This window comes from Lissotriton helveticus, chromosome 1_1, assembly GCF_964261635.1.
Source record: "Lissotriton helveticus chromosome 1_1, aLisHel1.1, whole genome shotgun sequence".
In the NCBI taxonomy this organism is placed as follows: domain Eukaryota; kingdom Metazoa; phylum Chordata; class Amphibia; order Caudata; family Salamandridae; genus Lissotriton; species Lissotriton helveticus.
In genome coordinates this window covers 308603246-308630326 of record NC_136057.1, presented here as the reverse complement: position 1 = coordinate 308630326, position 27081 = coordinate 308603246, and the positions used below count along the sequence as shown (strand labels likewise).

Genomic DNA, 27081 nt, shown 5'->3' with positions numbered 1-27081 from the left:
GAGGAACAGTTTTCATTCAGTAATGCAACAGGTGAGAGTGTTTGTTGCAATATCATTTATTTTTTTAAATGTTAATATATACTCCAAGTAATTTGTGTTTCTGTTGGTTGAGTGTTATAGTTTATAATAGTCTTGTCTGTGTAATTAGTATGCATTATCATATTGGGTGTTCTTTATGTATATGCATATTGGCTGTGCAGGTTTAAAACAATTTTTGTTGAGATACATAGGATAAACATGCGTACTACTACATTCCCTTGCAGATGGGACAGAACTACCTCTGAATTGTTTATCATGTGTCATGCTAAGTCAATTTGGTGATTTCTCCATACAACGTAGGAGGTTTCAGCCCCTCAGGCTTGTGAAGATTGCTTGATTATTTGAATTACAAAGATATAAAACATGGTTTGATTCAGAAAAGGGGGTGGTGATGAACAGAGTGTCTGAATTAAGCAGACCACTCTTACCCAGTCCAAAGATCAGGGCTTGGTCCATCACCGTTATTTAGCTCACTGCCCCATCCCAGCTCAGAACCTGGCTATATGCAAATTAGTCTGTCCCTGGCCCAGTGCATCATGGGAACAGGGCAGACCAAACTACCAAGCCAATTCTTCACCAGAAAGGAGACAAGCTTCCGGGGACCGGGTTCTGCCATTTCAGGCGTCGTCGGCCCGGCTTGCTTGAATCCTGATGGAGCAGTGAGCAAGGGACTCATGTCTGAGTATACCCTTCCACGCTTATGGTGGACAAAATGATTCAGAAAAGGGGGTGGTGATGAACAGAGTGTCTGAATTAAGCAGACCACTCTTACCCAGTCCAAAGATCAGGGCTTGATCCATCACCGTTATTTAGCTCACTGCCCCATCCCAGCTCAGAACCTGGCTATATGCAAATTAGTCTGTCCCTGGCCCAGTGCATCATGGGAACAGGGCAGACCAAACTACCAAGCCAATTCTTCACCAGAAAGGAGACAAGCTTCCGGGGACCGGTTTCTGCCATTTCAGGCGTCGTCGGCCCGGCTTGCTTGAATCCTGATGGAGCAGTGAGCAAGGGACTCATGTCTGAGTATACCCTTCCACGCTTATGGTGGACAAAATGATTCAGAAAAGGGGGTGGTGATGAACAGGAACAGACTAATTTGCATATAGCCAAGTTCTGAGCTGGGATGGTGCAGTGAGCTAAAAAACGGTGATGGATTAAGCCCTGATCTTTGGACTGGGTAAGAGTGGTTTGCTTAATTCAGGCACTCTGTTCATCACCACCCCCTTTTCTGAATCATTTTGTCCACCATAAGCGTGGAAGGGTATACTCAGATGTGAGTCCCTTGCTCATTGCACCATCAGGATTCAAGCAAGCCGGGCCGACGACGCCCTGAAATGGCAGAAACCGGTCCCCGGAAGCTTGTTTCCTTCCCAGTATAAGAATTGGCTTGGTAGTTTGGTTTGCCCTGTTCCCATCATGCACTGGGACCGGAGCAGACTAATTTGCATATAGCCAAGTTCTGAACTGGGATGGTGCAGTGAGCTAAAAAACGGTGATGGATCAAGCCCTGATCTTTGGACTGGGTAAGAGTGGTCTGCTTAATTCAGGCACTCTGTTCATCACCACCCCCTTTTCTGAATCATTTTGTCCACCATAAGCGTGGAAGGGTATACTCAGATGTTAGTCCCTTGCTCATTGCACCATCAGGATTCAAGCAAGCCGGGCGGACGACGCCTGAAATGGCAGAAACCGGTCCCCGGAAGCTTGTTTCCTTCCCAGTATAAGAATTGGCTTGATAGTTTGGTTTGCCCTGTTCCCATCATGCACTGGGACAGGAACAGACTAATTTGCATATAGCCAAGTTCTGAGCTGGGATGGTGCAGTGAGCTAAAAAACGGTGATGGATCAAGCCCTGATCTTTGGACTGGGTAAGAGTGGTCTGCTTAATTCAGGCACTCTGTTCATCACCACCCCCTTTTCTGAATCATTTTGTCCACCATAAGCGTGGAAGGGTATACTCAGATGTGAGTCCCTTGCTCATTGCACCATCAGGATTCAAGCAAGCCGGGCCGACGACGCCTGAAATGGCAGAAACCGGTCCCCGGAAGCTTGTTTCCTTTCCAGTATAAGAATTGGCTTGGTAGTTTGGTTTGCCCTGTTCCCATCATGCACTGGGACAGGAACAGACTAATTTGCATATAGCCAAGTTCTGAGCTGGGATGGTGCAGTGAGCTAAAAAACGGTGATGGATCAAGCCCTGATCTTTGGACTGGGTAAGAGTGGTCTGCTTAATTCAGGCACTCTGTTCATCACCACCCCCTTTTCTGAATCATAAAACATGGTTTGGCATTAGTGATTTAGCTTGACTTTCAGTTACTGAAACATGTATTTAAGCAACAAGTTTTTTAATGCACTCTTGTTTTTTCATTGCTTTTGCATTTAGGTTTTCATTTTTGTAGGTGCAAGGCACACCTTGGCATACACCCAATACTTGTCGGAGTATAATTTTGTTCTGCTCCTTTTTCTTTTTAGTTCGAGCTTCGAGACCTGTTGTATATACTTTGTGGGGTTACATCCCACCCATTAGTTTTCAGTGTCATTTAACAATCCTTGATTCCAAATGGTTAATCTTTCCAATTTATCCCGCCTTTTTGTCGGTTGTTCACTCCCACAAAGCACCACCCCATTACTTGTAACCGTCCACTTGTGTGCATTTAGGCTTCTTTCTGGCACTATTTATTTCTTTTGTTTCTGCACGGTGGCATGGGAAGAATCTCCATTCGCACTGCTGCTCCCCTGCCCTTTGATTTTGAGCGCAATTGAAAACAGGCCTGTAAATCTTGTCACCTTTATTCAGCATAGTGCCCGCTTTCATGCTTTTAATTTATCAGCATGGCCCCACAACAGCTGGTCATTGACACTGCAAAGACTCCGGTATGTAAAGCATTTAGACACCTCAACATTGAACTGCGAGTGCGTGTTTTCTTTCAGGCTGAAGTTCTTGGAGTGAAAAAGTGAACGCAGCTTGTTTATGCATTCTTGCCTAGCCAAGCTGTTTTCAGCATTTGCTATTCATTTTTCAGAAACTTTACTTAATCAGAAAATGCAGATTAAAAGGTCCAACTTTACACCCTTGTTGAAATGTTCCTAACTAGGCTTTTTAAAAAGCTCTTCAAAGAGAGAGGCAGCTTTATGTATTTATCACAAGGAGTGTCTGGGCTTTGTTACTGCTACTGACGATCCTAAAGTTTAAACAGCCTTTCCTGTTGTAGCCAACAAACCTCCAGACTCTTTTACACGCTTCCCTGCTCAATAGATTAATTTAGATCTGTTTACTTTATGATCGATCAGGGACCCTAAGTGAAAGGTTGTGCATGGTCAGGCTCTTCGTTGTGTCTTGTGTGTGCTCTTGGGCCAAATGCAGTGTAAACCTGAAGAGGGCTTTAAAGCGGACACACTGTTACTTATGGCTTATGTGAGTTGCTACAAAATCTTGTATCATGCTAGCCACATCGTCATGTTGAGCTCATGCTTCCATAGCAACAGTAACCTATGGTTTTAACAACGTACCATAAGTTTTTTCCTACGTATCCTATGATCAAATCACAGCACATTCATCTCTGAATAACGTTTGGTTTACGTACCTTAATGTGTGTGTTACTCAGTGCTTCCACGCTTGCAGCACATGAAAACTGCTACAGTATGTTTGGTTTAGAAGGTTCTAAGGAAATTCTTCACTGCTGTTTTGTTATAGGAGCAGTGAAATATGACTCCCCCCCCCCCTTTCTGCTTGTGCCCTTAGGGCATTACATTTAAATTACAGACTCATGGGTTGGGAATGGGATGTATCCTTAAATATCCTTTACTGCTCTTTTATGGCAACTCCCTATCGGTCAATATATAGTAACAGTGTGCACGTAGGTAACCACTTCAAAGCTTGTTTTTCTTCCAAAGCATCATGCTCATCTTTTGTATGTATGTGACTTTGAATCTTGTTGCTTTGAGCATTCCACTGAGTGCTTGTGTTTTTTTCCACTCCTTCCACCCTCTGCTGCCTCTTTCCTCCCTTCCAATCAACCCCAGTCAGATCGCTCTCACATCCAAACATGCGTTGTTTAAACACTCTACAGAGCGCATCTTTTCACTCCTCCACCTCACAAACCTACAAGCACTTCTCCTTTCAGTCCCTTTTATTTTTTGCATTTCTATATATTGCATCATGATCAGATTCATCCTTACCAAAGATTAGGAAGTCATCCTGATAAACACATACTCCTCCTAAGCCTTTCAGCACCTTCTCCATGGCATGCTGAGCTCAGCTCTCAAAATGAGCGTGCACATCATCAATAACGGGCCACATTGGAAGTTTGTGCCAGTAAGGATGAGCTTTAAACTCAATTATTAAAGCCCCTGTGATTCCAAAGTAAGTGTGCACGTCACTGAACAGACATGGAACAGTGGATTGCAGAAATAGCTGGTGGGAACTGAGAGTCACATGAAATGTTCACGCAAAGAAAGTGTGCATGCCACTGTATGACTCGCAGCCAAAAAAGTGTGCGAGTCACTCGATAGACACGCAACTGGAGAAGAAAATGAATGATGGTCCTTTAAATACGTGTTTGCCTTTAAATTAATATTAAAGTAACTGTGCATCACTAACAGACAAGCACACGTTGAGAGAGAGAGAGAGACACTGAGCCAACCGGGACTCAGTTACACCAACCAATCACAAAGCAGATCCATGGACCAATAAGAAGCAACGGTCCATGTAGGATACACCGGAACACCAGCACGAACAATATGAAGAAAGCACTAAGAGGGCTGAATGCAGAGGGATGAATATGGAGGGTAAATCCGCCTGCATGCTCCCGCTGCGCTCAAACAGCCTGGCCACTGGACACACAATAGCGAAAGAACGCAGCCACTCGAGACCATGGAATGTGACACGGTGAGTCTATCTATGTGAACGCCTCATGAGGGCTGTTCATAGCGTTGCACGGCTCCTCATGCTTCCAACAGCTCACAAGCTCAACAGTTTCGAGAGCTACTCACAGCGTAGCAGGACACCTCGCGCAACAGTTTTATGTGCTTGAACCAGGTTTTGTAAGTGTCTAAATACCCTGGCACGCAGCCATAACTTCAAATAAATTTCAAGGCCCATAATAATGATCTCTCAGGCTCTCAGCCAGTCCCCGTACCCCTTAAACTCCCGACCTAACAGTTCCATGCGCTCACACAGGAGTGATCCGCTCTTCCTGTGGACACAGTCAACCTTATGAATTAACATGCAAGGCCCATAATAACTGAAACAGTAACAAGGAAGTTTGCAAGTCAAATTCCTTAAGAACGGATATTTATCATCGGGAAGTTTAGCTGGTGTTAAAAAGAAGAAATGTTTTCATTTCTCTCAACTTTTCTAACTTTTTATGTGTGTTGCACAGTACAGACATTTACTTTGGGAAAAGTTTTAAAATGTATCTACGCTTAGTGTTTTTACTGGAAGGGTCAGCTTCCAATATAAAACCAATGCAGGACACTATGCTATGATGCAAAGATGTGTGTATGTCCCTAGGCAGTGCTGACTTTGTGCCAGAGCTAGGGAAGAAAGCAGGACCACCATATATTAGTAGACATTGGCGATGCCCTGCTCTCCCCCTCTCACGCAATGCTAAGCGCGGCATTATGTGACAACTTTGTAATAGTTGAACATGGGCTGGAGCATTAACCTTCTCATTAATCTTGCTTGTTGACATGGGAGAATGGACATTTCAACTGCTGCCAGATCTTTCTCCAGACTGCTCATTTTCCCCAGCATTTCTTTAGTCAACAGTCGTTTTGGTGGATGCCACTGGGTTATGTTATGTTAATATAACTTTTAAAGTACATGAATACCCAGAGGTGTGTTGGCGCTTAACCTGACCGTAAGCCCTGTGGGAAAGCGAGGGGAAACAAATTAATATATATTTTTTTAAATAACCAGGTTTTCAGGTCTTTTCTAAAAGAGTCCAGAGAGTTGGCAGCTCTCATGTCCAGAGGGAGCATATTCCATAATTTAGGCGTGCCATGGCCTATGCTTCGACCTCCCCAGCTCGAGGTCCGAATACTTGGTAATAACATCAATCTGGCATTGGTGGACCTTAGCTGTCTGCCAGGGTGGTACCAGGAGAAAGAACTTTTCAGAGATGCCGGTTCTATATTATTCAAGGCTTTATAGGCTAGGCAAAGTGCCTTGAACCTAATACGTTGTGCCACTGGCAGCCAATGAAGTTTCTGAATGTCTTCAGCAACTGATTGATACTTTGGTAAGTTCAATAAAAGCCTGGCAGCTCCGTTTTGCAACCTTCTTAAGTTTTTTCAGATGTTGTTTATGTATCTCAAGATCGAGGCCATTACAATAGTCTAATTTAGATAGAACTAATGTAGTTACAACCGTCCTTCTGGAGTCAGGGGGAATGTAGGGCAGGACCTTCAGTTTTCTTATCAGGTAAAAAGCAGCCAAAACTGTGGCATTGGTTTGTTTGGAGAAGGTGAGTTTACTATCAATTAGGACCCCAAAGTTCTTTGCCTTTTCTACCAGTTTTGGTAACTCCGATTTCAGCCGGCCACCATAGTCCGTCCCATCTTGGTTGGAGATTACCAAAGATCACCACTTCGGTTTCATCCGATTAAATTTGAAGCAATGCCTTCCCATCTAGCTGCTGATTTCCCTCATGCAGTTTTGGAACTGTATTGCAGGGGATGCTTGATTTTTAAGAGCCGCAATTACAATCTGAGTGTCGTCGGCGTATGATGTTAAATTGAAACCAAAGTGTTGAATTAAAGGAGCCAGTTCCGACACATAAATGTTGAATAACGATGGGCTCAGCAATGACCCCTGAGGGCCCCCACAAGGATGCACGTAAGGAGTTGATTTAAACTGGTCCAAGGTCACAGCCTGTCTTCTGTTCTTCAAGAAAGATAATATTAAAGACAGCCTGATCCTTAACCCCAAATTTTTCCAGACACTGTAGCAGTGTGTCATGATGGAGGGTATCAAAGGCCACTGACAGATTAAGGAGGATCAGTATAGCCGCACCTCCTTTAACCATTAGTGCTCTAATCGCCTCAGTGGCCTTTATCAGTGCCTTCTCTGTACTATGCCCTGGGCGGAAACCAAACTGGGAGGGATCAAGTAGTTCATTTTCTTGAATGAATGGTGTTAACAGGTTGTTAATGATTTTCTCCACAATTTTAGCTGGATAAGGCAGCCTAGCAATCGGACGGTAACTACTAGTTGTTGATGTGTCCAGGTTTGCTTTCTTTATTTGTGGAAGAATGGCTGGATCTTTCCAAATGGCAGAGAAAATGCCCTGAGGAGAACATGTTGCTAACTATTTTAGTCAATATGGGGCTCACGGAGACGCGCGACGCGGTGAATCAAAATGGCCGCCCCCCTGACGAGCTCCACGATATCGAGCGGCGCTCGCTGAAGATTGGCTTCATTCCAGTCGGCGTTTCACCGCCAAACCGGCAGATTTCGACATCGGAAGCATCCCTGCACAGATGGGTATGCTTTTCAAGGCACAGCATGCAGTTTTTCATCCAATTTATTGAGGAAATTCTCCTCACTCGATAACGGCCGCCATTTTTTTTTTTTTTTTTCCTCTCATGCAGCGTTTTTTTTTCACTTTTCTCACTTTTTGCTGCTGTTGGAATATTTGGCAAGCCTCAATGTTGCTATTTGGATAGCTTTTTTGTCTCATGTTTGAATGGGGCCATTATTATGTGACTTTGCAAATAGTTCAGTGGTTTCCTCCAACTACGTGTTTATCAGGTACTTTTACATTCTCTACTGATTTAATTGAGGTATTGTTATATCTCTCCAGCTGGGCTTTTCATTCAATTGAGTTATGCTTCGCTTTTGAATCATTTTTATTGGCCCCTCACCCAATTGCTACTGCCTCACCTGCTAGCCCATTATTTTTCAGCATGCTGGTGGCCCGCTTATAACCTCTTTTGTCTTCACAATTTGGTCCGGCTGGAGTTTTTGACAAAATGAAACCCCCACATACCTCTAAGGCTCATGGTGCCGCCTCTGCTACGCGTAAAGACTCTGCGGCTACTGGTAAACGCCTTAAAAAGCACCCCCCATCTCCATCAAAATCTCTTCTTCCTGTTACGTCGGAAGACATCATGGAGGAACTGCGCCTCATACGCCCTTTCATGACTGATACCAATACTACTCTTCAGAGACTTGACGACAAATGGTCCAGTCTGGATATGAGGCTATCTGATGTAGAGCAAAAAGTCAGCGATGCTCAAGATGTTGTCGCCAAGGTTGCCAGTCTTTCCAAGGAAGTTGATCAGCTCAAAAAAACCTCTGAGGATTTGGAAAATCGCAATCGGCGCAACAATCTGCGCATTTATGGTATTCCGGAGAATTCAGAGGGGTCTGATATTATTCAATTCTTAAAGACTCTGGTCCTACCTATCACTGGCCTTCCTAAGCACCTCAATGTCAATATTCAAAGGGCTCACCATCTTGGGCCAAGGAACTCTTCCTCTATTTCAAATCCCAGAGGTATCATCGCCTATTTCCTTCTCTACTCAGATCTTATGACTATTCTTCACTCTGCTAAACAGCACAAACAGCTACTTTGGTCAGGCCATAATGTTTTCATCACTCATGATGTTTCTAAACCAACTGCTGCACGGCGAAAGGAGTTTCTGGACCTGAGGCCTGCTCTTCGATCAATGAATGCCCCATATGGTCTTATCCATCCTTGTTTTTTCAAGGTGACCTATAAAGAAAGAACTTTTAGTTTCGACGAACCAGCCGACCTTCGGAAGTTCATCAACACCCATAAGGAGGAATCCATGGAACTCAGCAAACCTTAATTTTTTTTCATATTCATTGTCTTATAGTTTTAGGTATCTTGTTTCCTGTGGTAATGCTGTTCCTGTTTTTCTCATCTTGTTTTTAGGTTCCCTCTTCGTTGTTCTCGTTGTTCATTCCATTTTCTGTGCTGCCCCGATGTTCTGTACTGTGCATTTTGTTACGCTGCCCTCCTTTCCTTCCCAATTGTCCGGTAAGTCCCCTTCATTTGTCTTATTTGGTCATGTTTTGTCGTTTGACCTATTTGTATTTTCTCTGTCTTCTATGTAATTATTGTTTTGGAGACCATACATTTGGCCCTCTCTTTTGCTCGTGCGGTTGTCTTTTTCTTCGCCGCTCCCTCTCCTACTTCATTGTCCTTTGTTTTCTTTACCTCAATGGCTAAAGCTACCCAGCTTGTTGCCATATTCTTTTTTTCTCTCTATCTCCTGGGAGTTTTGGTCTCCCACCTCTTTCTCTCTATCTTCATCTCTCCTCTTCTGTTCCTTAGCTCTACTCTTTCTTTCCCTACCTCTCCTCCTCCTCTTTTCTGGTTTTCCCTTTCCTTATCAAGCTTCTCTCTTTTTCCAAGGCAATCTCCATTTGATCCTGCTCCTTTTACATCCTTTTCCTTTTGCTACTTCTCTTCTGATTTCCCTTCGTTCTCTCAACCTACTTACAACTTGCTCACTTATCCTTTTTTCTCTTCGGTGGTTATGAGTTCCAGTGTTTTATTTACTAATTTCCTTCCTTTAGTTTTTCTTCTTTTTCTTCTATTTTTTAACTCTTGCTTACCCCTATTGCACTGCACGCTTTCTTTCCTGTCTTCTTGCCTATTTTTCTGTGACTTCCTGAGATGAGCGATCTTCGTGTTATCTCCTGGAATGTCAAAGGACTCCGCAACCCCGTCAAGAAACAACGGGTCTTATCTCATTTAGCAAGACTGAAATGCCAAGTTGCTCTTTTACAAGAAACCCACCTTTCCCTCAAAGACTTGTCTTCTCTACGCAAACAATGGGTGGGAGAAATCTTTTGTTCCCCTTCAGTTAATAACAAAAATGGTGTTCTCATTTTGTTTCATAAATCATTATTTGTCCAGTTAAATATTAGTTTTCAGATACTAATGATATATGGTTATTTTTCAATGTATTAATCAACAATACAGATGTATCCTTTTGCAATGTTTATGGTCCTACTGGTGTTGATTTCACTTTCTGGAATGACTTCTCCATGCTTCTTTCCTCACATACTACTGTTGATTTAATTGTTGGTGGCGATTGTAATCAATTAATGGACCCTTTTCTAGATTGCAAGTCCCAAACTAGATTCATTCCCAATAAGATGCAAAAGTCCTTCTATAAAGCTATATCTTCTAGAGGCCTAATGGACTCCTGGAGATTATCCCACCCTGATACTCTGGAATTTTCCTTTTTTTCCCCTGTCCATGCATCACATTCCCGTATTGACTATATTTTTCTCACCCAACACACTTTCCAATTTATGACTAATGTTGAAATTGGCTCTATCCTTATCTCAGATCATGCCCCTTTTATTCTTGACATTGATATACCTTCTCCTACTCCCAGCTCCCACCGTTGGCGCTTCAACAACTCTCTTCTCCTTGACCCCCAATTTAATGACCAATTTACTCTTTATATGGAGGAATTTTTTCGAAATAACCTCAACTCGACCTCTCAATTTCATTTCATCTGGGATGCTTTTAAGGCAGCAGCAAGAGGCTACATCATTGACTTTGTTTCTTGAAAGAAGAAACACGCCCTTTCTAAATCCTCCCTTATTCTCAAACAGATAAAGGAATTAGAGCATCTTTTCTATACATATAACTCTGCAGATGCTCTTTCCGCTCTTGTCAAAGCCAAAATTCAATTTAATAAACATTCTTGGGATGCGGCCTGTAATAATCTTCTCAAGTTCAACTCAAAAATGTACGGCGGGCGCAAAAAAGCCGGTAAATCACTTGCGAATGATCTTAAAATCAAGAAACAGAAGTCCAAAATTGCCGTCATTACTGATGCCCATGGGAATCGTCACTCCACTGATGATAAAATCCTCGATTGCTTTGTCCAGTATTACTCTTCTTTATACACACCCGAATCGACTCCGTCTTCTGCTCAAATTGATTCATTCTTCCATTCTATTCCCAAATCTCCGAATACTGATATTGATTTCTCCTCTCTTGATGCACCCATTTCCGAAAAACAGATTCTTCACGCTATTACCATCTTAGACAAAGATAAATCACCTGGCCCTGTTAGTTTTTATTTTCATTTCAAGACTTTCCTATTACCACATCTATCTTCATTGATCTCAAACTTTCTTTCTATGGGGGAAATCAAAGGTTTTATCACACAAGCCATGCTATGCTTACTTCCAAAAAAAGACAAAGATCCCTCTCTTTGTAAAAATACCGGCCTAATTCATTAATTAACACTGATTGCAAAATATATGCCAAAATTTTAGCTTCCCGATTAAATGTTGTTATTCCTGACCTCATCATCATCTACCAACCTGGTTTCGTTAAAGGTAGATCTATGACAGATAATTCCAGAACTCTTCTTAATATTATTCACCTTTCTTCTAAAATGACCTCTCCAATCGCCGCTATCACTCTTGATGCTGAGAAAGCATTCGATAGGGTCAGCTGGGATTTCATGTTCGGTGCCCTTCGTTGGCACGGTTTTAGCCCCCACATCATTAACTTTCCCCACTTATTATGTTCAGCTACCTCTACTTCCATTTGGGTCAATGGTGTTCAATCCTCTTATTTTCCTCTGCATAGAGGCACCAGACAAGGGTGTCCCCTATCTCCTCTTCTTTTTATACTGGCTTTAGAACCCTTTCTTGAAAAAATACGTCGCTCCGCTTCTTATTCTGGTTTTGTATATAAGAATAATGATATTAAATTCACTGCTTATGCCGACGACATTTTATTATATATCTCTAATCCTGATGCCTCTTTACTTGCTCTTTTTTCCTTAGTACACGAATATTCCTTGGTCTCTGGATACAAGTTAAATATTGATAAATCTGAAGTGTTGCCCCTTAATAAATTCTGTCTTCCTCACATGTTTCAAGGTTCTGGTTTCGAATGGAACCCTTAGAATATCAAATGTTTAGGTATCCTATATGCTAATAATATTAAAGACACCATTAAAATTAATCATAAAGATGTTCTCACTAAGCTCTTCGCACTAATAGATCGCTGTTCTCCACTATTCTTATCTTGGTGGGGAAGATTAGCAACCATTAAAATGATGCTTTTTCCCATTGTTAACTTCTGCCTCTCCATGCATCCCATCTCCCTCCCCGCTTATTTTTTCCCGCTCATTAATCGCATTCTTATTCAGTTCTTATGGAATAATCGCAAGTCTAGGATCTCTTTAACTCGCCTTCAGCAACCAAAGAACCTGGGAGGGGTCAACTTTCCCAATCTCACTCGGTTTCATTCCTCCTTTACTTTAAAACAAATCTGGCCCTTCTTAGTTGACTCATCCCCTTTCCCTGTCACAGCTTGGAGTGCAATAGAAATGGCTCAGTTTTCGCCTTTCTCTTTTCTCAATGATACTCATTTGTCTCAACCCCCTAAACGATTCCTTTCACCCATTTTCAAACATTCAAGGGCGCTCACTCTATCTTTATTTTGCACCACCTTTTCTCAAGCACATTTTCATTCTCTCACCCCGTTATGACACAATCAATCTCTTAAGATTAATAATAAAGCTCTCTTTTGGAAGGAATGGATCGATAAAGGCATTATTTTTGCGGATAAGCTTTTTGTCAATGATTCCTTGTTGGATTTTTCTGATATTCGTACATCTTTCCACATCTCTAACAAATATTCCTCCCAATACCCCGCGCTTAAATTAGCTCTAACCACCCTCATTCCTCAACATAACTCTCTCCCTGATACCGTCCCGTCAGATTTCCCTCCTCCAGATTTCTCTATCCCGCACAAAGCTTCTGTCATTTATAAGATTCTTTCCCGCTCTGTCTCAGATCGTCCCAAATCCAAAACTGAGCTTGAATGGGAAAGAGATTTTTCGCAGGCTTTCTCCTTCCCTGTCTGGGATTCCATATGGTCTAAAATTCATACTGTCTCTCGCTCAGATAGTACCACTCAGACCTTATATTTTTTTTATAATCGTCTTTTCATTAACCCCTCGGACTTATTTAAATTCAAATCTTCAGATTCTAGTCAATGTTGGTCCTGCCCTCACACTGATAGTGATATGTTTCACATGTTTTTCCACTGTCCATTGGTTAAATCTCTCTGGTATCAAACATGGTCCAAGTTGATTGATATTTTAGGTTCTACATATACTTTTGATATTGTTCATATTTTCCTAGGTGGTTCTTCCCCCATTTGGAATGTTTCATGCAATGTTCGTAAATTTATAGATGTGTTTATAGCTATTTCATTGCAGGTAATCACTACAAACTGGAAGGATACCTGCAAAATTTCTTACAGTGCTTGGTGAATTCGGATTTGTCATCATCATAGACTTGATCGTGCCTATGCTACTACTACCCCCCTTTTGATAAAAAGGGATTTGTTATGGTTGCCTTTAATTGATTTTCTTTCCAGACATATGCCCTAATTTGTGTTGTATTTTCTTGTTTTTTTAATTCCATGCTTTCTATTTTCCTTTCCCTCTCCTTCTCTCGCCCCTCTTCTCCTCTTTTCTTTTCCCTTTTCCTCTTTCTCGCAAAATCTTAAAATGCAGTTTCTCTTACTATAAAGTTTTATTACTCCCTCTAGGGGAGTTTCTATTGTTTTCTATTTGATTTCACCTTTTTTATTGCATATTTCCTTTAGTCTATTTTTACTATTGGTGATATTGTACTGATGTTTTACAGGGTATATTTGATTCAATAAAGCTTTCTAAACTCAAAAAGAAAATATGGGGCTCACCTCCCTTGCAACGTTTCTCAAAACTGCAGCAGAGCAGGAGTCTAACGGAGAACCCGATTTGATTTCCTGAATTCTTTTTTCCACAAGCTCATTAGACACCTGTGAGATATTCCGAAAAACATTCACTCCGGTCTCAATGCTTGGAAACTCCTTGGCTGGTTTGTTGGAAGTGGCGGTTTTAAAGATGTTGTATATGTCATTAACTTTGTTCCTAAACGCACTGGTAATATTATCACAGAGAAATTGACTGTTCCCCTTTTTTGCTGGGTGTGGCAGTGAGCTTCTCTACCACCCCAACGAGTTATTTGGAGTTTTTAGCTTTTTCGATCTGTCGGGTAAAAAAGTCCCTTTTTCAGTAATCAGTAGAGATTTATAGTTAGCTAATGCATATTTATAATTATTTTTATCTACGGTTTCATATTTCATTCTCCATCGTCTTTCCAGGCTGCAGCATTTTTGTTTCTCATGTCGCAGAGCTTCAGTAAACCAGGGGGCTGATGATTGAATGCAGTTTCTTGAAATTTTGCATGTAGGCACTGTAGCCCTGAAGGCGTCATTAAGCCAGTGTGTATATTCCTCAGCTGCCTGGTCTGCATGCATGCTCAGGATCAGCCGTGTATGTTCCAGTTGGAGCTCCAGCATGTTTTTATCTATCTTATTCTAGGCTTTATATGTGCTTTGCTGTGTTTTGGCAGCCCTAGCTTCTAATGTTTTTGAAGCTGTATGATCAAATAGAATTAACGTTTGCCTGTATCTCATTTCATGGTGCCGCTTTCTTCTTTCGTGCAATTCTTTAATTGACAAAGTTTCTCCTTGTGTTTGTTTGTCTCATGGATGAGGATTTTCAACTTCTGATTAGTGACCCCCCTTTTCATTTTCTTCCTATTAATGTCTTCTGCTTAATTCGTTCTGCGGTGCTCTTGACTGTCCTAGATCCCAGACTATGATCTTATCTGGGCACTGTCCCTCTAACAGGTCATCTTCCAGTAGATTTCTTCATTTAACTTCCACTTTCGAAGTTTTCACTGTGAAACAACACTATCTAGAGTGTATCATTTTAGCGCTGCATGCTCGGGGCCTTGCAGCCCACTAGTCAGCCACACACTCTTAGAGGTCTGTGTAATTGCCTACTACTTAATCCTACATAATCGTACACTAGCGCTCCACTCCAATCCTGCAACCCAGTTCACCTAATTTCAGACCGACTCTGACACCCAGGAGCTGTGCACGCCTCTATGCCTTGAAGGAGGAGGTGCCAGGAGTGACTGGTGGCCTGGTACGGCGTCCACTATAAATCGAATGCATGGTTGTAGACCCAACTAGTAGAGTGGAGGTGAGGGCCCCGCAGAAGACACGTGACTGTGTGGAGTCGGTGCAGGAGAGGACATTGTAGCTGCTTATAGCCCCTGGAGAACTGGACGAGAAGACTCCCTAGTGGAGAGGCTGCAGTGAGCTGTGCTGGATCTGTAAGGGCCGAGGCAGCAATACATTGCCAGTGAACCTGCTGGAAACACCAAGGCCTGTCTGCATGACCTGCCTGCGCTAGGCTAGAGTGCGCTGGAGTCGGCACGACCGTGCCACCTTTGGGCTTTTCCTTTCCCGTTTTGCCTGCCGAGACCAACTGGGACCTAATCCTTGTGGCAATACGTAAGTACGTATAACGTTTAATTTATTAAGTTGGATTTAAAAAATACAAAAACCTAATTTACAATATTCGTACATTCATCCATTTAAATGAAAAACAAAAATAACAATACTTCTTTGACTTTTCTCCATATCCTGCTCAACACATACTACTAACAATCCACCTCAAATATTCCAATTTCATGGCAACATAAAAGTATTTTTTTTCTTTACATTCTTACCTAAAACACTCTAACCCCGCAGAGAGATACATAAGTTAACTGACAAAAATCAAATAAATTAAGTTGCATTAGTGATCTAGCACCATACCATAACGATTCTAAACTCCAAGTATTCGAAACGATATATAGTGTGCATAAGGGAGCAAACCAAAAGGCTCCTAGCTCTAAAGTGCATCAGTGGTCCATAAACATGACATATCTGAAAGAAACAGGTTAGTATTAGATTCCTTACCTTAGAATATCCCCAGGCGTCAGTCTGGATCCGGAAACTTTTGCGTAGCAGTACCCCTGCGCGTCGGTAGGCGTCGTCTGCAGGCGTCCCCTGCGGCTCCGCGTCGTCGGCGTCGTGCGCCGTGATGACGTCGCTGGAGTATATAGACGCCGCCTCCGCGCGCTGACGTCAGTTCTTCTTTTTTCCGCGCCAGTTAGCGCAGATCCGAAGAGCAGTACTCCGGTCTTTTGACCAAGTTTTTTGTTAACTAATTGATCTTTACGGTGCCGGTAGGATGCCCGGTTTCAAGAGTTGTGACGAGTGCGACCGCCTGATGTCGGTCACCGACCACCATCGACTCTGCCTCCGGTGTCTGGGCGCGGACCACGACGTGGAGTCCTGCGTCGACTGTCGGGCCTTGACTGGAAAAGCTAGGCGGGAGCGGTCCCGCAAGCTTCTCGAGCTCCGGGTGTCGGCCCCGCGTCGAGAGCGGTCCCGGTCCGGTCGGAGGTCGAGGGAGCGGTCGAGGGAACGGTCGCGGAGCCGCCATGGGCGCTCCGGGAGTCGCCACCATTCCTCCGGCTCGTCAGGTAAGCACAAGAAGTCGGGGCGTCGCCATCGCACCCCCGACTCCCCCCGACGCCCGCGTGCTGCGGCCGGGGGCTCGGGTGACCCCACCCCCGCGGTCCCGCATGGGTCGCCGACGCCGTCTACCCCACACCTGTCGGTCCCTGGGGAAGGCGCGTCGCGTGAGGAGATCGAGGCCTTCCTCATTGCTATGAGGGCGAGGTCTTCTCCGGCGGGGCCTTCGGCGCCTGCGGGCCCGTCGGTCCCGTCTGGGGGCCCGAGCGGTTCGGGTGCTCCTGCCCCGGCGCCGCCGGTGGCTCCGGCCCCGGCGCCGCTGGTTCCCTCTGGTTCGTCGCCGGCTGGTCTCCCGGCCTCTCCGGCGTCGGTTCCTGTGGGCCAACCTGTGGTACCGCCCCCGCGTGGTGCAGCGACTCCGCCGTCGGCTCCGGCCGGCGTCGGGTCCCCGGCACCGACGCCGCGCGGCGCCACCCCCCTTTCCTCCCCGACTCCGGACTCGGAGTCGGACCGGCGTCGGCCGACGCCGGATCCGACGCCGATGGGGCCCGTTGACCCCGATGTCTATATCGTCGATCCAGAATATGGGTATGATGAGGAGGAGTATGGAGAGGGTTGGGAGGGGTCTGAGGACCCTCTATCCCGTGCCTGCCAGTATGATGTGGACTGGGTAGGTGATCTGGGTGATGCCAGTGGCCTGGACGAGTCGCCCAACCCTGGGTTTGTCTCTCCGTCCCCTGTGGCGTCCGAGGCAGGTGCTGCCTATTCGGTGGTCCTGATGAGGGCTGCCAAGGCCTTACACCTTGAGCTCCCCGTCGCGAAGGTCAAACCGAATATTCTGACGGAAGTTTTTAAACCGCAGTCATGCCCCCAGGAGCCTCTGCTGCCGTTTAATGAGGCCCTGACGGATGTCCTTCTGGGCACCTGGTCTAGGCCCGCTTCTGGTGCGCCGGTTGACCGGAACGTTGCCAGGCGTCACCGTCCATGCTCGGACGACCCTGCCTTCCTGTCCACCCATCCCTCCCCGGAGAGTCTGGTGATCCAGGCCTCCACTTCACAGTCCGCATTTCCGTCGGCTCCGCCCGACCGGGAATCAAAGAGGTACGACCAATTTGGTAAAAAAGTGTTTTCCTCTTTGAGCGCTGGACTGCGGTCTTGTAACACCGCGTGCCTCTTGGGCCGCTACACCCACTCCCTGTGGGATACGGTCGAGGAGTGTTTGCCGCAATGCCCCCAGGAAGTGCGGGACAAGCTCACCCGGGCCTTGGTTGAAGGCCGGGATGCGGCGCGGTACTCGATCCGTTGTGGTCTGGACACCACAGACTCACTGGGACGGGCCATGTCCACTACGGTGGCGATTCGTCGCCATGCCTGGCTGAGATCTGCCAACTTCTCACCAGACGTCCAAAATACACTTATGGACATGCCATTTGATGGCAGTCGCCTATTTGGTGACAAAGCGGACCACGCGCTGGAGCGCTTCAAGGACTCCAGGGTCACGGCCAAGTCCTTGGGTCTCTCGACCCAGCGCCAGCAGACGGGTTCGTTTCGGCCCTTTCGTGGCCAAGGGAGGGGAGGTCCCACACGTGCTGCCAGCCACGCGGCGCAGAGCGCTCCCCAGCGCGGTGGCGCCCGTGGTTTCCGCCGTGGTGGCGGTAGAGGCCAGCGTCGTGGTCAGTCCACGCCTCCCTCCGCTGCGGCATCCAAGCCTTCCTAGTCCGAGCTTTCGGGCTCACGTGACGCCAGTGGGTGGCAGGGTTCGCCATCACCACTCCCGCTGGCGCGCGATAACATCGGACAGGTGGGTGCTGCAGCTTGTCCGAAGGGGCTATGCCCTCCCCTTCGAGTCCACTCCTCCAGCCATGCCACCGCAGAACCACCGTGTGTCGGGGGACCACTTGACACTTCTGCAGGAGGAAGTTACGGCCCTCTTGGCCAAGGGGGCCATCGAGCGCGTTCCTGGGCCAGAAGTAGGGTGTGGTTGCTACTCCCACTACTTTCTGGTACCCAAGAAGGACAAGGGAGGCCTGCGTCCTATCTTGGATCTACGGAACGTCAACGGCTTCCTCCGGAAGGAGAAGTTCAAGATGTTGACTTTGGCTCAGGTCTTGGCTGCTCTAGACCCACAAGACTGGATGGTAGCGTTGGACTTGCAGGATGCGTATTTTCACATCCCCGTCCTGCCGGCCCACCGGCGTTACCTGCGGTTCACGGTAGGCCACGAGCACTTTCAGTTTATCGTGCTCCCATTCGGCCTTACCAGCGCCCCACGGGTGTTCACGAAAGTGATGGCGGTGGTCGCAGCTCATCTGCGCCGGTTAGGGGTTTCAGTCTTCCCCTACCTCGACGACTGGCTGTTGAAGGCGGGCTCGCCCCAGACAGTCGTCCACCACCTTCAGATGACGGCAGACCTCCTGCACGAGCTGGGGTTTTCCATCAATGTGCCGAAATCACACCTGTGTCCCTCTCAAAAGCTCCTTTTCATCGGAGCGGTTCTCGACTCGGCGCAGTTTCGGGTTTATCCTCCGGAACGGCGGGTCCGGGATATTCAGGCTCTGATTCCCATCTTTCAGCCGTTATCCCGGGTTTCGGTCAGGTTGACGCTGCGGCTTCTGGGGCTGATGGCCTCCTGCATCCTTCTGGTGCATCACGCCAGATGGCGGATGCGGGCTCTGCAGTGGGACCTGAAGTTTCAGTGGGCCCAGCATCAGGGCAACCTATCCGACCATGTCCTGATCTCGGAGGGCACTGCGAGACAGTTGCAGTGGTGGCTTACGGACCGCGATTGGGTCAGGGGCAGATCCCTCTCCCTTCCCCAACCGGAGCACGTGGTTGTGACGGACGCGTCCCTCCAAGGCTGGGGTGGCCACTTGGGAGAGGCGGAGATCAGAGGCCTCTGGTCTCCGGCGGAGTCCCGGCTCCATATCAACATGTTGGAGCTGCGGGCGATTCGCCTAGCACTGAAGGCATTCCTCCCCTTTGTCAACGGGAGTGTAGTGCAGGTGTTCACGGACAACACCACCGCCATGTGGTACTGCAACAAACAGGGCGGTGTGGGGTCGTGGACCCTTTGCCAAGAGGCTCTGCGCCTCTGGCAATGGCTGGAACGTCAGGGCGTGACTCTGACGGTTCAACACCTGGCAGGTTCTCTGAACGCCAGGGCGGACGAACTCAGCCGTCGGTGCTCGGTGGATCACGAATGGCGTCTGAACTCGGATGTGGCGAGAGGCCTCTTTCAGCAATGGGGAGAGCCTTGGTTAGATCTATTCGCCACAGAAGAGAACGCGCAATGTCATCAGTTCTGCGCGTTGGAGTTTCCAAGACGGCACTCGCTCGGCGACGCCTTTCGGCGCGAGTGGAGTTGCGGTCTGTTGTACGCCTTTCCGCCTATACCACTTCTGCCCAGAGTGCTGAAGAAGATCAGGCGCGACCGGGCCCAAGTTATCCTTGTGGCTCCGGACTGGGCTCGAAGGTACTGGTATCCCGAGCTACTCAGCATGACAGTCGGTCCCTCGATCCGCCTGCCCCTTCGGGAGGACCTTCTGTCGCAGCAGCAGGGGACGGTCCTCCACCCGAACCTGTCCAGTCTCCACCTCCATGCGTGGAGATTGAGCGGCGACAGTTGAGGCCATTTGACTTGCCTCCTGAAGTCTGTGATGTCATTCTGGCAGCCAGGCGTCCCTCCACAAAGTCGGTATACGCCTGCCGGTGGAACAGATTTGTGGCATGGTGCACAGCAAAGGCTGTGGATCCCCTTTCTGCCCCTCTGTCTGAGGTTCTCCTCTTCCTCCTTTCCCTTGCCCAGCAGGGCTCTGCTCTGGGCACTATCAAGGGCTATCTTTCTGCCCTTTCCGCCTTCTTGAGGCTACCTGATCAGCCATCTTTGTTCAAGTCCCCTATTGTGTTAAGATTCTTGAAGGGCATCACGCACATGTATCCTCCAACTCCGTTCGTGATGCCTCAGTGGGACTTGAACCTGGTTTTGACTTTCCTGATGTGCGCTCCCTTTGAGCCCCTTCATTCCTGTCCTCTCCGTCTTCTCACCTTAAAGACGGCCTTCCTGGTAGCCATCACCTCTGCCAGGAGAGTGAGTGAGCTCCAGGCTCTTTCTATTCAACCTCCTTTCTTGTCTGTTCATCCTGATAAGGTGGTTCTTCGGACTAGACCTTCTTTCCTGCCCAAGGTAGTCTCTGCTTTTCACATTGGGCAGTCCATCACCTTGCCCTCTTTCTTCCCGCCTCCGCATCCTTCAAAGGATGAAGAGCGGCTCCATCGTCTGGACCCAAAACGTGCGCTTTCATTCTATATGGATCGCACACGCCAGTTCCGGGTGGATGACCAACTGTTTGTTGGCTACGTGGGTGAGAAGAAGGGAAGGGCGGTACAGAAACGGACCATCTCTCGGTGGGTCGTCCTGTGCATCAAAGCATGCTACTCTTTGGCTCGGAAGGAGCCTCCTGTTGGGCTGAGGGCCCATTCCACTCGGGCCACGGCGGCTACTACTGCCCTGGGCCGGGGAGTCCCTTTGCAGGACATTTGCCAGGCGGCCACGTGGGCCTCGCTGCACACCTTTGCGAGGCACTACTGCCTGGACAGTCAAGTCCGGAGGGATGGCTTCTTTGGCCGTTCGGTCCTCCAGGACTTTCTGGTGTAGGTTGTATTGGTTCGCAGACCCACCACCGGGGTTGGTATTGCTGGGGTATCTATTCTAAGGTAAGGAATCTAATACTAACCTGTTTCTTTCAGATGAACAAGTTACTTACCTTCGGTAACGATATATCTGTAAGAAACAGTAGTTAGTATTAGATTCCTTACCGCCCCGCCCATCCTCCCCGTTCTGCGAACTGATACCTAGGGTTAAGGACATCCCTTTCAGGGCCCTAGTTTCAAATGGCACCAGTGTTGGTTCTCACATGGCTCTGCGTGTTCTGGCGCGGAAAAGCTGTGTGCAAAGAACTGACGTCAGCGCGCGGAGGCGGCGTCTATATACTCCAGCGACGTCATCACGGCGCACGACGCCGACGACGCGGAGCCGCAGGGGACGCCTGCAGACGACGCCTACCGACGCGCAGGGGTACTGCTACGCAAAAGTTTCCGGATCCAGACTGACGCCTGGGGATATTCTAAGGTAAGGAATCTAATACTAACTACTGTTTCTTACAGATATATCGTTACCGAAGGTAAGTAACTTGTTCAGCAAATCCAAACTTTAAGTGCATTAATGGTACCTCTTAACATCGATTCATACCACATCATCTCGGTACACATCTATAAACCTATATATTATTTTATCTAAAAATTGACCTAGTCTGCAACACAGCTTTATATTTTCACATTTAATTACTATGCTATGCAAAAAGGCTGGGGCATAACCCTCAGAGCTTTAAAAACTAGTAGTTATATATTCCTTCTCTGTTCAAAAAAATTGCAAGTGACTCAGCAGCCACGTTCCAGCTGTGCAAAATGGGCAATTTCTGCTGAAAATATTGCAGCATCTTTGGCTATCGTCCAAACTATGGATTGAGGCACCTGTCCCAGGCTTAACTTCATCATCCATCTTCGAGTCCCCCTTGTTTTTATACCTTTCAAATATTTCTGCATTTGACCTAAACCCAAGTCCATCAAATGTGCAAGTTAGGGATGCTGGCTGCAATCTATCAAGTCACTCATTATGGCTGCGTCTTTAACCACATTTTTCATTATTTTCTTCCAATCAGCTTTTGGCCAAGATCCCTTGTACGTCCACACTTTTAATGATTTTCCTCAAGATCACCATCCAATGCGTTGTGGACTCCCTCTCAAAATAATACTTCAATATAAACCTAACCGGATCCATTCACTACTTCTGAAATTTTCTTCCAATAGTTTAGGAGTCTCTGATAGTGTTTGTATTTTATATTTATGAAACCCAACTCTAAGCGTAGTGCTGAGTTCACAGGCCGCCATGGGAGACTCAACCAAGACTTGCACATATTCATCTAAATTACTACTAAAGGTTGAATCTCTTTCTCTTCCAAAATTTCTGACCATTACAGAAATACATTCGTAATTTTCAGGTTGTATGTCTCTCTCAACACCTCCGCCGAGTGATGTTCCTATTCATCCTACCAATTGCTCCAGCCACTGCTTTACTGCTCTGATCCTGCAATCTATAATGTTTTTCTCAAAATTGAGGTTCCAGGTGAAAGGCGTGCCTAAATATTGATACTCTTGCATAAACTCAAAACTTCGGCCATTTAACAACAATTTATGCTTTAGGTTTTTTAACCCTTTAGACGCAAAAGACATTGCTTTAGTTGTTGTCATATTAATTACCAGATTATTCTCTAAACAGTAGTCTGCAAAAAACCCCAGTAACATCTGCAATCCCACTATTATTAGGTCCATAATAATTTGATCATCTGCATAGAATAGATGCAGTATTTCTCCTAGGCTCAACTTTGGCAGGAAAGACCTCGCTTTCGTCAAGTAGTCAGGAATATCTGCTTTATAGATAGGAAACTAAGAAGAGCTGGTATGCATCCTTACTGTAACCCATTTGGAGTTTCAGTTTTCCAAGAGACGGCTCCATTACTACCCAACTCTATTTGTGTCCGTGAGCTCTCATGCAACGTCATTATTGGAGCAAGTAAGCCCTCGGGGATCCCCCTATCTGCCATCTTTTTCCACAACCTTTGCCAGTTTATGGTATCAAAGGCATATGACATTGACCGATCAATAAATGCCACATTTAACCCCTGGTGCTTAAATACAGAATATTTCTCTACTGCCAGCTTTCAAATAAGACATCAATTGATTGTAGAGTGAAACTACCTAACCCCAATATGCATAATAGGCAGGATATTCTTCTCCTCAACCCATTCCGCTAAATGCCTCAAGAGCAATTTAGCATAGCTACTACTTGGTATATCCAGAAATATGATAATTCTATAATTTTGTGGGATATCTCGTAGGCCCTTTTTATGTATTGGCACTCTGATACTTCCACACTAGGACTCTTGGATTCTATTTTCTTTTAGTACAACCATATATATATCTATATATATATATTGAGCCCATAACCAACACATCAGTAAGACTGTTTGATGTGGGCAGTGAGGGATTTGTTTCTTGTTCTATAACTGGGACTGTTGAAAGATCTAGTTTACATGTTGCTTCTGAAAGCCTTGCTCCTACTATGCGAATTGATGGGCCACCCGGTCACCTGGATGTACTCTGGGGCCCACTGTATCTGATTGCCTGCCTGCAACAATTCTGCCTGCTAAAGACCTGGTTCCTAGGGCGACCCGGGTAGAGTGGCCCAGACGAGGCAGGGGCCATGTTGCAGCGGTTCAACAGAAATGGTCTTCTAGGACCTACTGTGAACCTCAAATCTTTACTCCGATATGGGAATGGACAAGGAACAAGGAGGCCCAGTGCAGGGCAAGATCGATAAGTACACCAGGACATCTGTCACCCCGTTAGTCCACTGATTGAATCTTTTGGTGCCTACAATGGGTGAACCTAACCGAGAAGTCTCTTTGTTAATGATCCTACAAGCCAACCAGGAACCTAGCAAAGTGCTGGAACTGCAGATAGCAGGAGTGGGCACAGAGTCTCGCTCCTCAGACAAGATCTCTGGAACCTGGTGGATTGTACCACTGAGGCAGAAATGTGCATCTCTAATGGTCGAGGATGAAGCCCAGTCATTCATTAAAGAGGTGTGACACCTTCGTGGGCTAATGGCTAATCTTGAGAGAAGAGTCAAGGATGCGAAAGGCTGCTGTCGGTGTAACAACCCAAGACTGAGTGGGGTACTTGAGTAGGCTGAGGGCACTAAAGCGGAATGATTTTTCCTAGAATGGTTCAAATCTTGGGTCCCTAATTCCACTCTTTCCCTCGTTTATCCTGGAGAGGGGTGACTCCGAGGCCTCCTCTGGTGGCTCCTCTGCAGCCAGTAATTATGCGAATATAGAGCTCCAATGCGCTAACACCAAAGTGTCAATCTTTCCAGACTAAATGGCACAAGTGCAAAAGCTGCGCAATTTCTTTGCGAGGGTCAAGCAGAAACAAAGGGCCATGCAGGTTAAATATGTGCTATTGTTCATGGCTAAATTCAAAGTCCTAAATGCTGGGAAATCATTCTCTTTTGAAACCCAAAGAGTGCCTGGGAATGGGTGGAAGAACATAAATCACCACCTGTTAGAGCTATGGCCCTGAGGGATGCGCAATACTGGAGGTGGTCAGAAGTCAGCCAACGATGAGTGTCCCTGGTCAAAGATGGGGGAGGTATCAGCTCACCATATCCAGAAAGTAAGGCATAATTCCAGATGATGAGGCAACATCCCCAAGCACCAGTGAAGAAGATACTCTATGTATCCGGACCACGTGACCTGTCTGATAAGAGAGACTCTGATCCCTAACACCTAACGTCAGGGTTATGGGTGAATCAAGGTAATGGGGGAGGTTACGGGCCGATGATGATGACAATGGTACCACTGAAGAGTGCTGCGTGATGCATTATTGGTGTGTGCGGCTGATGACGCCATCGACACATGACGCAAAGTATAAATCATGCTGTGGAAGGTTTTTATGTTGAAACAACACAATACAGCTGCAATATGCATTACACATTGCCAATCTTAATACATTTCTCTCTTTATTTGAAACCTATAAATAGCGTATTTTGGTTTGTTTTAGAAAGCAGAAGCTATCCTGTGGTCATTTCTTTTCTTAATCCCTCTCCTGTTTGCAGTCTGTTTTCCATTTTTGTTCTCTATGTTATGACTCTTCTTGCCTTGTCAGTGAATTATTTAGCATAAAGGGGATTCATTAAATTTGAAGTTTTGCGATGGCGGCGCTATGTGCTGCACAACTACACACTACCGCAGACCTGTTATTCCCCAGTACAGATCCTAGGGCATAAAAGCATATTTGCACATACTAGGTAAAACCTACTTACACATAGAAATATCCGCCCAAATACAGATGATATATTCACATAGAACCCATCACTAAGAGGTACCACTAACATTGAACACAGAAAATTCCTGTGGTTAATACCTTTACCCTATGGTAGTAGTTTTTCCCACAGGTATTTTTGTGCCCAATTTCGAGTTAAGTATCAGGAAAACACATGAAAGGTGCGGTATCTGCCTCTGTGACTGGTATACCACATAGTTTTCCACTTTGCATACTGTTTTTGGCCACACAAATTAACGTCCAACATTACCACAAAACTCACATTGAGCTTTCAAACTGGAAGTATGAAGTCCCAAACAAGAGTAACGTCTGTGAGACGAAGACATATATACACACTTAAACAAATAACAACAAAGAAGCAAACATATTCAAACAAAACAAGATGCAGTCACAGCCTAACAAACACAAAAAGGTTCAAGGCGATACACATTCTCAACAGAACAAACATGCAGAGACATACCCAAAAATAACTAAGGCAAAGACTTATTGAGAAGGAGACAAGGTAAATTGACAACAGCAGAAAGGGGACATCTAACACCCATACGTGAACTACTCACGCACGAAGGCACAGGAAACAAGCCACTGTCATTAGGTTGTTCTTAAAAAGTTAAACACATTACCTGCAAGTTGGAAATTCCGACTGCAGTGAGGATCCCGAACATCACCATGAATAGTCCTCCAATCACAGGTGTTGGGATGGTGGCAAACACAGCTCCCACCTTGCTAAATACGCCCACCAGAACCAAGAGTATTCCTGCAGCAATAATGACCATTCGGCTTCCCACCTGTTCAGTAATAGGGGAATCAAAAAGGAGAACAGGAGTTACCAAGACAAGAAGAAAGTCTAGGGGGGCATATCATCAAGGGCATTACCGCCGCTTTAGCGGCACTTTTTGCTGCTAAATCAGCGATAATTTTAACGCCGCATCAACAAGGCGGCGCTAGCGCATGTTAGCTGCCGAATTCCCAACGCTGAGCATCTCAGCGATAAACATCGCTAATGAGATTCAAAGAAGGCGTGCCTGGGAAAACTACATGGGAAATTATCACTAAAGCAGCTGCGCGATATCAGCAAAGAGCCTTAGCGATAATAATCATTGTGTTAACTATGCTTTAACGCAGGAATTTAACGTCTGTTAAATTCCTGACTAAGGCATACCTAACATGGGAGGTGGATTATGGTGATCCGACCACAGGGTCGTATCACCAAGGCTATCGCCGCATTTAGTGCAACATCGCTGGTTTTCCAGCGATGTTGGCCCATATCCCTGGATATCGCTGGAATATTATCGCGCTGGAGTAACGCGTTGTTGATAACACGCTAACTAGGCGATAAATTCCAGCGATAGACGGCGATAAATATAAAAGCGCTAAGTGCGCTTTGTAATATTTATCGCCTTCTGTTGCTGATATGCCCCTAAATGTCTTCCGCAGCAATAACATTACTTAAACAGGAAGCTAAACTGAATCATTAAATTCACACTAAAATGGCCAAAGTAGGACGCCAGCTGTTTAACATGCCGCTGGTCAACGTACTCTCTAAAACAACCTATTTTTATTATGGTTTATTGTTTTGCATCACAGTTGTAAACGATGTTTGTTCTTGAATTTCCATCATGTTTTTTCATAGAGAAAGCATTTAGAAAATCGAGTATTCAAAAAAGAGTAGGGGATCTATATGAGTTTGCTCATC

The 27081-nt window shown here is 45.9% G+C and overlaps 1 protein-coding gene across 2 annotated transcripts in view; it reads right to left on the bottom strand.

The window, feature by feature from the left end:
• The window catches only part of LOC144799842 (solute carrier family 23 member 2-like), a 533849-nt gene that overhangs the window by 46222 nt on the left and 460546 nt on the right, over positions 1-27081 (bottom strand). For both annotated transcript variants that reach the window (XM_078671540.1, XM_078671460.1), the window contains exon 9: positions 26009-26173. In XM_078671540.1, coding sequence (XP_078527666.1) covers positions 26009-26173 — 165 coding nt within the window. The remainder of the gene's footprint in view (positions 1-26008; positions 26174-27081) is intronic.